The sequence below is a fragment of the Xenopus laevis genome, chromosome 2S (genome assembly GCF_017654675.1).
Source record: "Xenopus laevis strain J_2021 chromosome 2S, Xenopus_laevis_v10.1, whole genome shotgun sequence".
Taxonomy (NCBI): Eukaryota; Metazoa; Chordata; class Amphibia; order Anura; family Pipidae; genus Xenopus; species Xenopus laevis.
Window position 1 is genome coordinate 56,104,386 of NC_054374.1, and position 14,184 is coordinate 56,118,569.

Consider the following 14,184-nt stretch of genomic DNA (forward strand, 5'->3'; position numbering starts at 1 on the left):
TCTCCCCTTAAGCGCCTCTTCTCCAGCGTGAACATCCCCAATTCGGCCAGTCTTTCCTCATAGCTAAGATTTTCCATACCTATCACCATAGCACACCAAAAAACCAAATGGTTAGTGCTCACTGTAGGGATCAGGGCTGGAACTAGGAGTAGGCAGAGTAAACGGCTGTCTAGGGCGCCATCATTGAGGGGCGCACTTTTAAGGGGATTTTTTTAGTTTTTTTCAAGCAAAAGTAAAAAAAATTTCTGTCCGTATTAACTTATTTATTGTAGATCTAGATATCAAGACATACTTTCACAAATTTATACATATCAGCTTATGTTTAGCTTACATGAAAAACACATTTTTAATCCAAACAGTAATCAAATACAGACAGCATTAGATTTAGTGTATTTAGTAATACATAATAAACAAAACATTTTAGTTCCAGATTTACAAATAGTTTAATTAGCAAGTTTGCATGCCAGGTTCATGGTTCCTATTCTTATGCCATGTGATGTTCATTTAAAATGAAAAGAAGAATGAAATAAAGGGAATTTAAAAGTAATATGGTCATCGCATAATTACCCCATCGGTTTTAGATTTTATTTATTTACACAGTATATTAATCTTTATTTGTATTGCATAATTTTAGAGAGATTTTGGCCATCCCAGAAGAACATTGAGTTTAGCACCTTGTTCATTCATACATCTAATATAAATGTCATTATTATTATTATTAAATTATAATTAACGTGTGAATCAAAACTGGGGTACATGGGGAAAAGTCCACAAAAACACAGGTATAGGACCTGTTATGCAGAATGCTCGGGACCTAGGGGTTTCCAGATAACAGGTCTTTCTGTAATTTGGACTTCCATGCCTTAAGTATACAAAAAAATCACTTAAATATTAATAAAAACCCAATATGATTGTTTTGCCTCCAACAATGATTAATTATATCTTAGTTGGAATCAAGTACTAGGTAATATTTTAATATTACAGAGAAAAAGGAAATCGTTTAAAAAATTGGATTATTCATGAATTTGGAAATTTAAGAAGCAATACAGAGTATCCTCCATGCATTCCCTTATTTGAAATAGAGGACCATGGCACCAGGATTTTCTAAATGACTGGTAAGTAAGCAGCCAAGTGGCATTTTGAGCAGTTTTTCAAGTAGCAAAATGGCCGAGTTCTTATTGCCTAAAGGAAACCTGATACTACTGTATGTCTTGTGATCCTGTGTCTCTAATGCAGAGTAGAATGCATGCCATAAAACAATACAGGATTTATTATTTTGGTAGAGCAGAAGATAAACACCAAAAAATACTCTGCTCTGCAAGAGCAAAAAAGATATAAAGAAAATAATTTTCCACAAAATAAGACATAACATTTCATTGTTTTCAAAATATTATATTGACAGTATCCTTTTAATTTTCAGTGGTGAATTTAATATGCAAAAGGCCTATTTTTATAGGCAAGGCTAAAACAAAATTACAATATCACACATTTAGCAAATTCTTAGTATTCTTTTGGTTGTTCTGCAGCCATTTATTTCCTTTCAGTTTTTTTCTGCTCGTTAAATTCTTTAACTTTCTGTTGAAAATAACCTGTTGGGAAAAAATAAAAAGAGAATCAATTGCACATGTACAGTATTATTATTATAGATATACAAAATATGACAGTGGTGCATCAATTTTTTTACCATGCCTATTTTTGTGGCCACATCCCCTAAATACCATGTCCATTTTACAAAATGTATAGGTCATGGAAAGTTTGAACACATTTCCGGGGTTTTAGGGTCATGTTTTATATTTTATAACAGTTTTGCTAATGAAGATGAATTGCTCTTTAAGCTGCAAGTCACAGTTCCACCAAGAGACCTGCTTATCGTAAAGGAGACCTAAAGCTTAACTAAAGAAGTAGGTTAGAAACGTTGTGCATTGTTCAAGGATTCTAAACCAGCCCAAGGCAACAACAGTCACTTAGCAGTAAAGATCTGTTCCTCTTAATATGCCCCAGTATCTCCCCATCTTTTCTGCTGATTCACTGCACATGCTCTGTGCTGCCGTCATTTACTGAGCTTAGGGACAGACTCAAAATATACAGTACATATAGAATATAAATGTCACAGTATAAGGCTGATTAATAATAAATTCAGATAATTACTACATGGCAGCTCAGAAACCAGTGCAACTAGCATCAGAATTGAATAATCAGCCTTGTAGCTTCAGTTTATATTACCAGCCAGCCTAATTTAAATTCAGTATACATTTCTAGCCATATTAATTTTTAGGGTTTAGTGTGCCTTTAAATTGTTACAATTGTATCTAAGTGCAGGTGCTAAATCTTCTAGGCCAAAAAGCCTCGTAGATAATGAAGATTTCAGAAACATTGTGTCTTTCTCTGGTGTCAGTGCAGGAGATCAAAGAGAAACTCTGGATGTTTTTGTAAGAAACCAGGACTGTGGGCCGAGCTGTCAAAATCAAGACTGTCCCACTAAGAAACTTGATACTGCACTCACAGGACTTGGACAAACATTAAAGGGAAAAAAAGGAAAATCAACCAACACTGCTGATTATCTGCTTAGATTTTCTCCTACTTCCCCTTATATCTGGAATTGCATCCCCAAATTATTCCCTCTCTGCAACTCAAACTCTACTTCTTAAAGCATTTGCATGTGACTCTGTACTTGGACTTTTGATGCAGTGACAACCACTGTAAACTGCAGCACTTTTTATCCTCTTTCCACTTGTCTTTTTAACACATACAACTAAGAAAAAGACTAAGGTGGTACTACTCTAAAACACATCTGACACACAGACCTTGAGAGCACTTGAGGTGGAGTGCTAATAAATTCCAATAATAAGTTCCAAATATGCTTTTAAGCTAATGCCATACTGTGGCTGATCTCGACCTGCAGAAAGGACTGGGTGCAGGCAAATGCTGCAGATCTCTGAGAGTAAATGTCCAAAGCACAGCCCCAGAAACCTACATATTTTAGCTTTCAAGGCCAAAAATTCCACTAACTAGGTTTAACCTACGAAACCATTTTTTTTAGTGGTTTTAATAACATTTCTGAAAATCACATCAAAGCTTTAAATATGCAGCATCTCCCACGTCATTAGGTACAGTACTAAGGCAGGGGCGTAACTATACTCTTGGGGGGGCCCAGGACGTATAGGGGCCCCTTGAGACCCTAATTCATATACAACTTCAATAAATATATCAGTCAGCACTGTGTATCTTGTCGGTGCTATATAAACAAATGATGACGAAGTCAACCTCTAGACATTTTGGGGGCTGAAAAATTATTTGTGGGCTTCTGGTTTGGCGCGCTTGATGGAGGTAGCAGCAGGATAACGAAGCTCCGCATTAAACTCTCAGAATCTCCAGAATATAGTCTTGGGTTATTTTTTTTACCGGTTATTTTTCTTCAAATGAGGTTCGGAAACTCGGTAGCTCGGTAGCTGTTTTTTCCATTGTCCTATGAGATGTGTTTTAGGAGAATTTACAATGAGAGACCTGGACTGAAGTGCAGTCTCTGAAATGGTGGCTTGATGTTAAACAGTTATTTCTCGGACAGTTTTGACACTTCAGTTGAGATTATCATGCAGAATGTAACAGCTGCTAATTAGTATTTATCCTGAAATACAAAGAGGCATGCCAATTGATAAGAACTGATTTACTGGAGACTCCAGGGAGATAAATGTTAATTTGCTGAGGTACTTGGTTGCTGCCACAACTAATGGCGGCTGGTAAATAGTAAGGAACAGCTGCTGATCAGGGGCTCGCTGCCAATGAGGCGAGTTGAGAAACTTGCCTCAGGCGGCACGCTGGGGAGGTTTCCAGGGGTGGCAAAGAGCCACTCCTGGGACCTTTAAGAGTCTAATTTCTGTTTTTTAAACCGGAAATTCAGCTTTACTAATGCGAGAGAGCTGCATTAGTGTTCCTGCCTCCCCTCCCGACAGGTAAGCCTGCGAGGGGGGGCAGCATTGCAGGAGCCGCCTCAGACGGCACTTTCCTTAAAATCGGTGCTGCTGCGGATTATTATTTTGAATTATTATTAGGTAATATTATTTACTGCTCGGGTTTCTTCACAGTTTGGCTCTAGTTGCAGTGAATTTTGGCTCTGGTGCATAATGCTTCCACACTCTCTCTCTGGATGTTACTCCTTTCTTTTTGCTTAGGCACTACTAAGTGGGTTCTCTAAAAATGTAAAGTAGTCTGAGCTGTATTACAATTAAAGAGAGAAAAAGTTTGAAAAGAAAGGAATAAAAAAAGAAGAGGGATATGAGGGAAGGAAATTTAAAAAAAAAAAAAAGAGGAAAAACTTGGGGAAAAAAAGGATAAAAAAGGGATTATAAGGAAATCATAAAAAGCGAGAAAATAAAAGGAAACAAAAAAAAAATGTTTACTAAAGATGGCTCAAATGTGGACTATCTTCTTATCGCTTCAGAAGCTGCTAGGTTAATTAACCCTATGATAGAATCTACTACAGAAAAATCTTTGGATAAATTTCAACAGAAGATTGATCTGGTTTCTGAAAAACCGGAAGAACACACAAAAAAGATGGTGGAGTTGGAAGATAAGGTTTCCTCAGTCTATGATGACTCAGTTAACTCAATTTCTAGAATTGATGTTCTTGAAAAAATACCGATATATGCAATTTAAGTTAGATGATTTGGAGAATAGGCTGAGAAGGCATAATCTTTGCTTTGTTGGATTTCCAGAATCTTTAAAATCTGACTCTTTACAGAGCTTGATTTCTAAGATTATTCTTAAACGTTTGGGACTATCTATGGATGCGGGCAGTTTCAAGATAGAGAGATTACATAGAATTGGCCCATTTTCTGATTCTCTCTGATCCAAACCTAGAGTTTTCATAGTCAAAAAAATTACTTGAGATTGATGGAACTAAAATTCTAATTTTTCAAGATTATTCTCAATTTCTCTTACAAAAAAAAGAAGAGTTTTCTGATTCATGCAAAACCCTTGCTAACCTAAACATGAATTCTCACTAGCCTATCCAGCTAAATTGATAATTTTTTTGCCTTTGGGTAACAGTTTTTTTTAATGACTCTAGAGAAGCAAGTCAGTTTATCTCTCATCTGGAAAGAAAGAACTTTGATTCTTTAGGTCCAAAAGCTGAGTAAAACTGCTTCTCATCCTAAAGAATTTACACAAGATTTCAGACCTCATCGTGGAGGTCTAAAAAATATTATATTTAATATATATTTAAAATTAATATTTTTGTTACTGTTCTGTTATAGTCATATTTTTTCAAGCATTTGCTTGTACTTAATAAGTTATCAGTTTTCTATGTTTTTTTTTTTTTTTTTATAGCTAAGATGGAGCACTTAGAATTTAGAAAGTTTAATTTTCTTTGGATTTTACTACTTTTCTTAGTGGGAGATGTCACTTAATTCAAATAGCCTTAATGTAATTTCCTGGAATGTTAATGGCCTTAATCATTTTGCAAAAAGAAATACGATTTTGAAACATCTAGGTAAACTAAATGCGGATGTAGCACTTTTACAGTAATCTCATTAAAATAAACCTGATAACAAGAAGCTTTTTAAAGGATGGGTTGGAAAAATGGTTTGCTCAGCAGCAGTTAAAAAGAAAAATGGGGTTGTAATCCTATTTAGGAAAGATTTAAATGTTGAAATTGTTCAAATAGAGAAACAAAGATGGCAGATTTATATTTGCAGAAGTTAAGATTAAAGGTAAATTTTGACATTTTGCTTCAATATATGCCCCTAACAAAGATAGAGAATTTTTTTTAAGATATCACAAATGATTTTTTTGATACCTAAAAGAAATATTATTGTTGGAGGGGATTTCAGTGAAATGTATAACTATAAAATGGACAGAATATCTTCAGTTCCTTGCTCCTCTAAAGGAAACTCTTACGTTTTATTAAAGATACTGGTTTAAATTACGCTTGGAGAATTTTCCATCCGTCTGAAAAGGACATTACTTTTTTCTCCTATCCTCATAATGTGCGTACAAGAATTGATTACTTGTTTGTGTCAAATGATGTTATTGATGGATGGCCCAAGTTAATATAGGTATCATTGAACAGACCACGCTCCTCTTAAAGCCAGTGTTATTGGTTCACAAAGAAAAAAAAGTTTCATCCCATGGTCATTTCCATGGTTTCTATTAGATAGAAAGGACTTCATTGAATTGTTAAAAAATAGGTGGACTTTATTCATTAAAGAGAATAGTTGTCATCAAAGTAATACAACCATTCTCTGGGAAACATGGACGGCGGTAGTGAGAGGAGAAATGACAGCTTATTAAAAGAGACTTCTTAGGAATGTTAATTCTGAATTTCTAAAATTAAATAAGTCTTTATTTGACTCATACTTAAAATTAAAAAATAATTTAGTAGTTGAAAAAAGGATATACAAATTTTATCAAAAATATTAGAAGATGGATTGGCCTTGCGTTTGCCTTCTCTAATTTCAGCTGAACAAAATGGTTTTATTAAAAATAGGACTGGTATTAAAAACATTAGAAAGCTCATCCAAATTATTGGCTATGTTAGAAAGCAAAAATCTCCATGTTCTATTTTCAAAATTGATGCTGAAAAAGCTTTTGGCAACATTCTTTGGGTCCATTTATTTGATTGTTTGAAGATATTTGGTTTTCAACGCCCCTTTTTTAATGATATAAAGTTCCTCTATTCGTCTCCCACCTCACAAATAGTAGCTGCAGGGGAGAAATCCTTGCCTTTCAGTATTTTCAGGGGTACAAGTCAGGGCTGTCCACTCTCTTCCCTTTTATTTAACTTGTCGTTAGAGCCACTTCTTGAGTTTTTAAATAGTTCCGGAATTTTTGAAGGGGTTTACCTTAATAGACCCCAGATTAAAATTATGTTTTTTGATGATAATTTATTACTGATAGTGAAAGACCCGAACAGTACATTATATAAAATCTTTGATATTTTTGGTTTCTTTTGGAAAGGTTTCGGGTTATAAAATAAATTCTGAAAAAACAGAATATTTAAATATTTCTGGGTTTGTTTCTAATTCTGTTTTAAAAAAATTGAACCTAAAGAAGCCCAAGTGTTTTTTAGTGCATTTAGGCTTGAAAATTCCAGTTGATTTGACCAAGATATATCATTTAAAATTCTCTTTTGATATTAAGTTGTTATTTCTCAATTTAATAAATAGAAAGATGTGCCTTTAAATTTAGAGGGGAGGAACATTTTCTTCAAGATGCGTATATTTCCTAAATTAATTTATCTCTTAATTAAACTCCCATTATTGCTTAGGCATTCTGATATTAAAGTTTTGAATTCAGCTTTGTTATCCTTTTTATAGCGCTCTATTAAACAAAAGATTGCCTTGACTAAGTTACAATTTCACCCATCAAAAGGTGGTCTAAATGTACCTAATCTCAGAAAATTTTATATAGCCTGTTTGTTGTGTTATATTGAATCTTGGCATTCTTCTTTTGGTCATATTTTGTCGATTCTTCATAAGAAATGGTGCGATATTCCCAACTACTTCAAAAGTAATCAAATTTTCAGAGATTCCATGTATGTTTGGAGATTTATTTTTCAGAACAATGGCATGGATCATTATTTTACACCTTTTACTCCAGTTCAAAATTTAAAGAATTTTGTTTATCCATTCCCTTCCTCCTTACTTGGGTTTAAGAACAATATACCAACTTTGCTAAAAGATATATTGGATCTAGATAAAGGAGAGATTCTTTCTTGGAAAGTGTTACAGAATGAATTTTGAGTTTTATATTTTCAAATTAAAGAACATCTACGGTTATATTTTAATGTTAGTTCATTAGCTACTACTTGACTCAATTGATTAACAAACTTATAAAACTTCCTTTTTGTAATACATAGTAAGTAAGGTTGAAAAAAGACACATGTCCATCGAGTTCAACCTTTTTTTTTGTTTTTTTGTTTATTAACTACCTATCTGCCAGTTGATCCAGAGGAAGGCAAAAAACCCATCTGAAGCCTCTCCAATTTGCCTTAGAGGGGGAAAAATTCCTTCCTGACTCCAAAATGGCAATCGGACTAGTCCCTGGATCAACTTGGACTATGAGCTATTTCCCATAACCCTGTATTCCCTCACTTGCTAAAAAGCCATCCAACCCCTTCTTAAAGCTATCTAATGTATCAGCCTGTACAACTGATTCAGGGAGAGAATTCCACATCTTCACAGCTCTCACTGTAAAAAACCCCTTCCGAATATTTAGGCGGAACCTCTTTTCTTCTAATCGGAATGGGTGACCTCGTGTCAGCTGGAAAGACCTACTGGTAAATAAAGCATTAGAGAGATTGTTATATGATCCCCTTATATATTTATACATAGTCATCATATCACCCCTTAAGCGCCTCTTCTCCAGCGTGAACATCCCCAATTTGGCCAGTCTTTCCTCATAGCTAAGATTTTCAATACCTTTTACCAGCTTAGTTGCCCTTCTCTGTACCCTCTCTAATACAATAATGTCCTGTTTGAGTGCTGGAGACCAAAACTGTACGGCATATTCTAGATGGGGCCTTACAAGTGCTCTATACAGTGGAAGAATGACCCCCTCCTCCCGTGACTCTATGCCCCTTTTAATACAGCTCAAGACCTTATTTGCCCTTGATGCTGCTGACTGGCATTGCTTGCTACAGCCAAGTTTATCATCTACAAGGACTCCAAGGTCCTTTTCCATAATGGATTTGCCTAGTGCAGTCCCATTAAGGGTATAAGTGGCTTGGATATTTTTACATCCCAGGTGCAGGACTTTACATTTATCAACATTGAATCTCATTTGCCACTTAGCTGCCCAGATTGCCAGTTTGTCAAGATCCTGTTGCAAGGATGCCACATCCTGGATGGAATTAATTGGGCTGGATAATTTTGTGTCATCTGCAAACACTGATACATTACTTACAACACCCTCCCCTAAGTCATTAATGAACAAGTTAAATAAAAGTGGACCCAATACTGAGCCCTGGGGGACCCCACTAAGAACCTTACTCCAAGTAGAGAATGTCCCATTAACAACCACCCTCTGTACCCGATCCTGTAGCCAGTTTCCTATCCATGTGCAAACGACTTCATTAAGCCCAACAGACCTTAGTTTAGAAAGCAGTCGTTTGTGGGGCACAGTATCAAACGCTTTGGCAAAATCCAAATAGATCACATCTACTGCCCCCCCACTATCCAGAATCTTACTTACCACATCATAAAATGCAATCAAATTCGTCTGACATGACCTATCCTTCATAAAGCCATGCTGATTGTTGCTCATAATGCCATTCATTAGGACAAAATTTTGAATGTGATCCCTTAACAAGCCTTCAAATAATTTGCCCACCACAGATGTCAAGCTTACTGGCCTATAATTGCCAGGCTGAGATCGTAATCCCTTTTTAAATATTGGAATAACATCAGCTTTTCTCCAATCCATAGGCACCATACCAGATGACAGTGAATCTGAGAAAATCAGAAATAAGGGCTGGTCTAAAACTGAACTAAGCTCTCTTAGAACCCGGGGGTGTATGCCATCAGGCCCTGGAGCCTTGTTTACATTAATTTGTATTAAAGCTTTTTGAATCATATCCTGAGTCAGCCACTGACTAGATTGAGCTGAACCATTCGTGCAGTTATTAAGCGAGCCTGTGAACCCAGACTCCTCTATTGTATACACTGAAGAAAAGAACTGATTTAACACATTTGCCTTTTCTGTATCTATTACAACCATACTGGTACCATTATTTAATGGAGCAACACTCTCAACCTGCATCTTTTTACTATTAATATATTTAAAAAACTTTTTAGGGTTAGTTTTCACCTCCACCGCAATTAACTCATTCATTTCTTTTCTTAGCCTTCCGGATTGCTGATTTACAACATTTATTACAGTGTTTATATTCATTAAATGCAGCTTCTGTCCCTACAGATTTGTAGTTTTTAAATGCCTTTCTCTTCTTTCCCATTAACATCTTTACCTCTGTATTAAGCCACACAGGATGATTCTTAGAGCTTCTACGTTTAGTCCTTAAGGGAATAAATTGAGAACAGTAATGATTTAATATCATTTTAAAGGACAACCATTTCTGTTCTGTGTTTTTAGCTGAAAACCTAATGCCCCAATCAATGCTCTGTAGGGCAGCCCTCAAGGCACTAAAATTAGCTTTGGCAAAATTCATGGTTTTTGTTGCCCCAGTATATTTTTGTTTTTTGCACCAGACATTAAAAGATATAACATTATGGTCACTATTACCCAGGGGTTCAATGACTTGCACATTTGCTATAAGTTCTGGGTCATTTGAGATCACTAAATCAAGAATAGCATTTTTTCTGGTTGGCTCCTCAACAACCTGTGCTAAAAAATTGTCGTGCAATAAGTTTATAAACTTGTTCCCATTAACTGATCTAGCAGTACCGTTGCTCCAGTCAATATCTGGGTAATTAAAATCCCCCATTATCATTACTTTACCTAAACTAGCAGCCTTTTCTATTTGCATTAGGAGCTTTGTCTCTTCCTCCTCACTTACATTAGGGGGTCTATAGCATACTCCTACAATTAATTTGCTGGATTCTTTACAATTGGTGAAGAACTCCACCCATACGACTTCTGGCCCCTCATTTTCTAACATAACCTCCTCCTTTATATGAGCTTTTAAATCCTGCCTAACATACAGACATACCCCTCCTCCTTTTCTATTGCCTCTGTCCGTCCGAAACAAAGTATAGCCACTGATATTTACTGCCCAGTCATGCGACTCATTCAGCCATGTTTCGGCCACATATCTAGTAATTTTCTAAATTTTCTTTTAAAAATGGAAGACCCTACAGCTTTCTGCTAGTTATTGGTCAAAGTTCCTGGATTATTCTAGTACATCAGTTTAGCTTCTTAAGTCTCTTAAGAGTTACAATATTAGATTGGGAGCTGAGAACTGAAGAATGCAACATTTTACATTAATACATAAGGGTTATGGTTCCTGTTACAAAAAAGTTGATAATCTTAATAATAGCTCTTATTGCCCACAATGTGAGGCTAAGAATGTTTCATTACTTCTGGTCATGCCCTTTAATCTCTGTTATGGGAGAGAGGAAAATCAAACTATATCCAAGGATGGCTTTGTTAGATTTAATTGAGTGAGATTGCTTTTTTGACAACTCAACCTTGAAATTAAAGAAAGAGATTTTGAATTTATTACACCTTTTCATGAATGCTATGAGGAAATTTCTCTCTTTGGGGCAAATTTACTTACTGTCGAAGTTGCGCCAGCGTTGATTCGCCTCACTTTGCCAGGCGTAGATTCGCCAGGGCAGCGCAAATTCACGAAGATCCGAAGTTGCGCACAAGTTACCAATCATTTGCATACGGTGTGCAGTTAAAGTACAATGGCCGTATATGCAGCAGCAAACACATTACACTACACAAGGCCAGGGAACCTTAATAAATGTTTTCTAATGCTCTACACATGTGCCCACAGTATAGTTTAGGTGCCATGTGTTATCAGCAAAATATCTAATCTGGTAGTGTGATTAAGTGGTCAAAGTACCTGATCTTATAGTCACACTGCAGAATTTTTTAGGTGAAAAAAAGAATTGTAAAAGAAATTAAGCCTCACCAAATTAATACTTTTTGTATAAGTATGTAAAAAAGGGACAGTTTTTTTTTGTAGCAGGATGGCCGCTGTCAGCAATTGATGGTCCCTACAGAAAAAGAGTTGCAGCAGGAACAGATTGGGCTGCACTGGGAGAGGCAAAAGCTGCCAGTGCTCACAAAAAACTCTAATTGCTTAAGAATGCAGCGACTACAGGTATGGGACCGGTTATCCAGAATGCTTGGGACCTGGGGCTTTCTGGATAACGAATCTTTCTGTAATTTGGATCTTCATCCCTTAAGTCTACTAGAAAACCATGTAAACATTAAATAAACCCAGTAGACTGGAACAAGTATGGGAGACTCATGTCTGGTGATAAACTTATGCACAGGGGCAATCAAGAGTTTAATAAATCGTCAAATATCTTGAGATATACTAGATAAAGAGGTATACATTGACCTGTAGTTTTGTTCCACATGGAGTAATTTAGTATTTTATAGGTTGTACACCTTTTAACCAAGGGTCCCACATTTTACCATATTTATCCAGGCAGTCCCTTCTTGTGTAGATAGTTTATATATTGTGATCGCATAGTTAAGCTGGTTCTGCTGTAGTGATAATGATGGGGGGTTGCCAGCTTTCCACTGCATAACAATACATTTCTTAGCTACCGTGAAGACTATTGCAAGTTCTAGCAGCTCTGGTGTGAACCAAAGTGAAGACCTGATTAAGTAGCATCACCAGAGGATCATGTTGTGTATGGATCCCTATGGTGTTCAAGAGGTTTTCAGAGACAGATGTCTCCTAGCATCTTTAGTTGTAAATTATCTGCTGTATGTAATAGTTTCCATTTAAGCAATCTCTCCTGTATACTATGGGCTGTCAGCAACAATTCCCTTTGACCTTAGATTGAACAACTTGTGATTTCAATCACAGCTGGAGCACCACCTCCTATTGTACTTCTGTAACTTTGTGGCCCTACAGCTGTCCTAGAACAACTGGCCAGTCTTGAATAGAAGCAGTTGTAGCTCTAGGACACATGGCTGGCCACCTGCTGACATGTTTGAACATGCTTCTCCATTAACATATCAGCTCTTCCAGCTATTACATAACAAAAACTGCCTACACCCTTTTATAGTTATTCAGAGACAGCTAGAGGGCCTCATACTGCTGGGTAATTACATGGTTCCCCATGTAATCAGTGGCCCCTAGCTGTTACAGAACAAGAACTACCTCCACCCACTTTTTGCTGCAAGCTGGAGGGTAACTGTGATATACTATAAGTTTTGGGATAATGAGGAAGTGGTACTCTTGTTGTTGCAGAACAGCAACTCTATTTATCTGTGCCTGGAGCTGATTGTTGCTCTGTAGGAGGGCTACCAAGATACACAAGGAGTTGGCTCTCCAGCTGTGATTAAATCATACTTTGAGCAATCTGAGGTTGAAGGTAGTTGCTGCTGGACAGTTAACACCATTGTATTCCCAATCCAAGCAAAACATACCTTTCCTGCCCTGCCTGCCCAGCACATTCAGCCCCTGAGTAAAGTTTAAACCTTTCCCTCACTGGCTTGAGAAAGGGCCCTGTGAGGCCCGAAACGTTGCCCCCCTTTTGTCTACCTGCACGTGAGTTAATAAAATCACAAAGTTGAAAGTGAACTATAATTAATAATGTGCTGCAGTTATTGGACTTTGCATTGGATTCTCCTGACCCGTGGCAGGTGGGGTTAATTACTGCTGAGCACCTGGTCCACAAGGATTTTGCACTAGGTGAGCACTCTAATATTGTGTGGTAAATCTTTCCCTCACTGGACTGCTGATAATCGACCTTTACTAGATGCGGATAAAGCCGGAACTAAAGTGCTCGGCAACAATTTCCGGTCGGATTCTCTAGCTTCAAGCACGTGGGTTGTTGCTAGGAGACGCCCTTTGCCTCCTTGTCGCACTTGGAAGGCACTGGTACCATGCAGCAGGGGGAGGAGGATGAGCTGTCAGGGAGCATCGCGCACATAGTCCAGAAACTGTAGGGCTCCAGTCTGCACAGCCAGCTAGAGACGGAGGTTCGGGTTAGTCCGGCCGGGGAGATGCGATTGGAGCGGCCAAAATAGCAGAAAGACCAACAATGAATGACACATTTGAGAGCTGCGTAATATTGTTCATTGCCAGTAGGTGGCATGTTCATTCCTTTCTCTGACAGAAAAAGAAGCTGTCTAATCAGTGAATGGGGCGTGCTTTGTTTGAAGGCTTGGGAAAGCCTTGGTCAGAGAAGAAATTGGCCCTGGCTTCTGGTGCGTAATTACAGAGGCAGCAGATCCTGGTTGCATTGCAGGGAGGCACAGGAGTTTATAGTACAAATTTACTGGCAATGTAGTCGGATCCACCCCTTTTGTGGCATGTTGCTTGGCTCCACCCCTTTTTTGCATAATGGCACATCCCTTTTGTTCCCACCCCCCACCGGACGGTAAAAACTTTTATAAAAGGTGGCAACCCTAGCTACAGGACTTTATTATAGAATAAAAGATTATAGAATTTTTTCTTCTTTTTTTGCTAGGGATGCACTAAATCCTTGATTTGGTTCAGGATAGGGCCAAACCTGAGGCATTTTAAACAGTACTCAG

General features: G+C 37.2%; 1 protein-coding gene across 2 annotated transcripts in view; it reads right to left on the bottom strand.

Moving 5' to 3' along the window:
- Nucleotides 1-248: 248 nt before the first annotated feature.
- dennd2d.S (DENN/MADD domain containing 2D S homeolog) overlaps nucleotides 249-14,184 on the bottom strand; it is a 109,554-nt gene continuing 95,618 nt past the window's right edge. For both annotated transcript variants that reach the window (XM_041583165.1, NM_001093130.1), the window contains 1 exon segment: nucleotides 249-1,589. In XM_041583165.1, coding sequence (XP_041439099.1) covers nucleotides 1,531-1,589 — 59 coding nt within the window. In that variant the 3' untranslated portion in view covers nucleotides 249-1,530.